Source organism: Octopus bimaculoides, chromosome 7 (assembly GCF_046866305.1).
Source record: "Octopus bimaculoides isolate indiv1 chromosome 7, ASM4686630v1, whole genome shotgun sequence".
NCBI lineage: Eukaryota > Metazoa > Mollusca > Cephalopoda > Octopoda > Octopodidae > Octopus > Octopus bimaculoides.
The window spans coordinates 65,774,502-65,777,001 of record NC_142934.1 but is presented as its reverse complement, the minus strand read 5'-3'; the positions used below and the strand labels follow the sequence as shown (position 1 = coordinate 65,777,001).

The 2,500-nt window shown below is 40.7% G+C and overlaps 1 protein-coding gene across 1 annotated transcript in view; it reads left to right on the top strand.

Annotated features, from left to right (window-relative positions):
- The first annotated feature begins 19 nt into the window (after window positions 1–19).
- Window positions 20–2,500, top strand: part of LOC106870467 (uncharacterized) — a 73,546-nt gene continuing 71,065 nt past the window's right edge. Inside the window, exon 1 of the mRNA XM_052969724.2 lies at window positions 20–1,844. Within this exon, the coding sequence (XP_052825684.2) occupies window positions 35–1,844 (1,810 nt within the window). The 5' untranslated portion in view covers window positions 20–34. The remainder of the gene's footprint in view (window positions 1,845–2,500) is intronic.

Genomic DNA, 2,500 nt, shown 5'->3' with positions numbered 1-2,500 from the left:
CATTCATACATACATACATAATATCAAAGAAATTATGAAGACAATGTATCGACCTTGCCACAACAGTAACAACAACAGACTTTCACTACAACAAGAACATAAACAACATCAACAGAATCGCGAAACTACCACAGAACTATCATCATCATCATCATCATCATCGTCGCCGTCGTCGTCGTCGTCACCACCAACGCCACACACGACGCTGAATGTAAATAAGAACAGGTCTTCACCTTCTCTTCCGTCGCCGTCGCGTGCATTATCATCTCTTCCCTCGACTCCCCTTTTAACAACTACCTCTTCCACCCCCTCCGCTTCTTCTACATCTGCCTCCTTTTTCTCTGCCACCGCCTTTTTTGCTGCTGCTGCTGAGTCGTCGATTGCTCTACACGACTCCACCCCCTCCTCCCCGTATCGCACCTCCTTCACTTCTGCCACCTCCTCCTCCTCTATTTCCCCGTCTACTATTCACTTCCTCTCCTTCTCTCCTCACACCCTGACGGTTCAGTCTCTTACTTCCACCGTAGCTGGCTCACAAGAAACAGGTGGTTACTTCTTGAGTAGTAATAGTAATAGTGGTGGTAGTAGTAGTAGTAGTAGTAGTAGTAGTAGTAGTAGTGAAAGTAATAAGAGTAGTGGTAGCAGTAGAAGTAACAGTGTCGTTAGTGTCAAGAGCGAGAGCAGCAGCGACAGTGGTTATCCAATTAGTAGCAGCAGGAGCAGTGCTTGTGGAGAGGGCGGTGTCAGTGGCGTTGTTGTCAGCAGCAGCAGCAACTGTAGTAGTAGTGGTGGTGGTGGCGGTGGCGGCAGTGGTTGTATTGATGGTGGTGATGGTGGTGGAAGTAACCTACGCGTCATCTGCCCTGCTGGAAGTATATTTGCCACTCTGAATTTCGATGTTGACTATAACGGCGACCTGAATTCGCCTTCTCGTATCTCCTGCTATAATTACAGCAGCAGCAACAACAACAACGACGACGACAGCAATAATAATAATAATAATAATAATAATAATTGTTATAATAATAATAGTAATTATAATAATAATAATTGTAATAATAATTCTTTTTTCGGGCAGCGTTTACCGTCGCTGGAACCGAATTTGTTTAGAATGCACACCACTTTGCAATCACCGACAACATCAGCAGTAACACCAACAACACCATCACCGCAACAACAACAACAACAACAACACCAGCAACAGAAACAACAGTCACAACAACAACAACAACATCCTCATCATCATTCCTTTCAAAAACTCCAGTCTCCTCATTCTGGGGGGCATCAAACATCTCTTCTTTCGATTCCACCATTTGCTCTAACACCTGTACAACAACAACAGCAACAACAACAACAACAACAATCTCAAAATCAACCACAGCAACAATTACAACAACAACAACAACAACAACATCACCAACAACAGCAGCATCATCAACAATTTCATCCGGAGTGGATGCTGAGCGGAGGAATGTTGTCTGCTCAACAACAACAACAACAACAACAACAGCAACATCATCAGATGTCGAATTCGGAACGTACGTGGGCCCGGTCTATGGAATTTACCAGTGCGGGCTCTGTCGCTGGCCCAATGGCCAGCCTGGGGAACACTAGCTCTGCCTCGGTTGGATCGAGCGTAGTAGCCGTGAATCACGGTACCCCGAATGGTACCAACACTAATAACAAACCTTATACAACAGCGACGGGTGGCCGAACGAGGCGTTCGGAACAGACGCATACGCCCAGACCTATGAATGCCTTCATGGTGTGGGCCAAAAAAGAGCGTAAGAAATTGGCGGATGAGAATCCGGATGTCCATAACGCTGACTTGAGTAAAATGCTCGGTAAGTTATCGATATTTATTATTGTTTTTAGTTTATTTATCTGTTCTTCGTCTTTTGAAGGAATACGTTTAGTGTAATCCTTACGAACCAGTTTTACGTAAACACGCACAAAACACGTCAACATGTATACATAAAAATCACACACAGGATAATCGTTTATTCGTTTGTCATCGCTTCTCTCTCTCTCTGTATGTATCTATGTATATATATATATATATATATATATATATATATATATGTGCATGATGTTCATGTACATACAGTATATATATATGTATGTGTATGTTGATACGTATGTTTATATGCGTGTTTATAGGTGTCTTTTTTAAACATGTCATGTATCACAATGCATATGTATATAAACATACGTGTGTGTGTGTGTATGTGTATATATATATATATATATATATATATATATAGTTCAAAAAAACAATAACAAAAAAACAAAAAAACAACAAAGTGAGGACGTGATATGGATAGTATTATTGGACGCTCAGGAAAGGAAAGATATATATATATATATATATGTATATATATATATATATATATACACAAACACACACACACATACACACACACATATATATAAGTAAGCACAACATAAATGTAAAACAAGGTGGTAAAAATAGTCCTCGAATACTGAAGGTACAGTAATA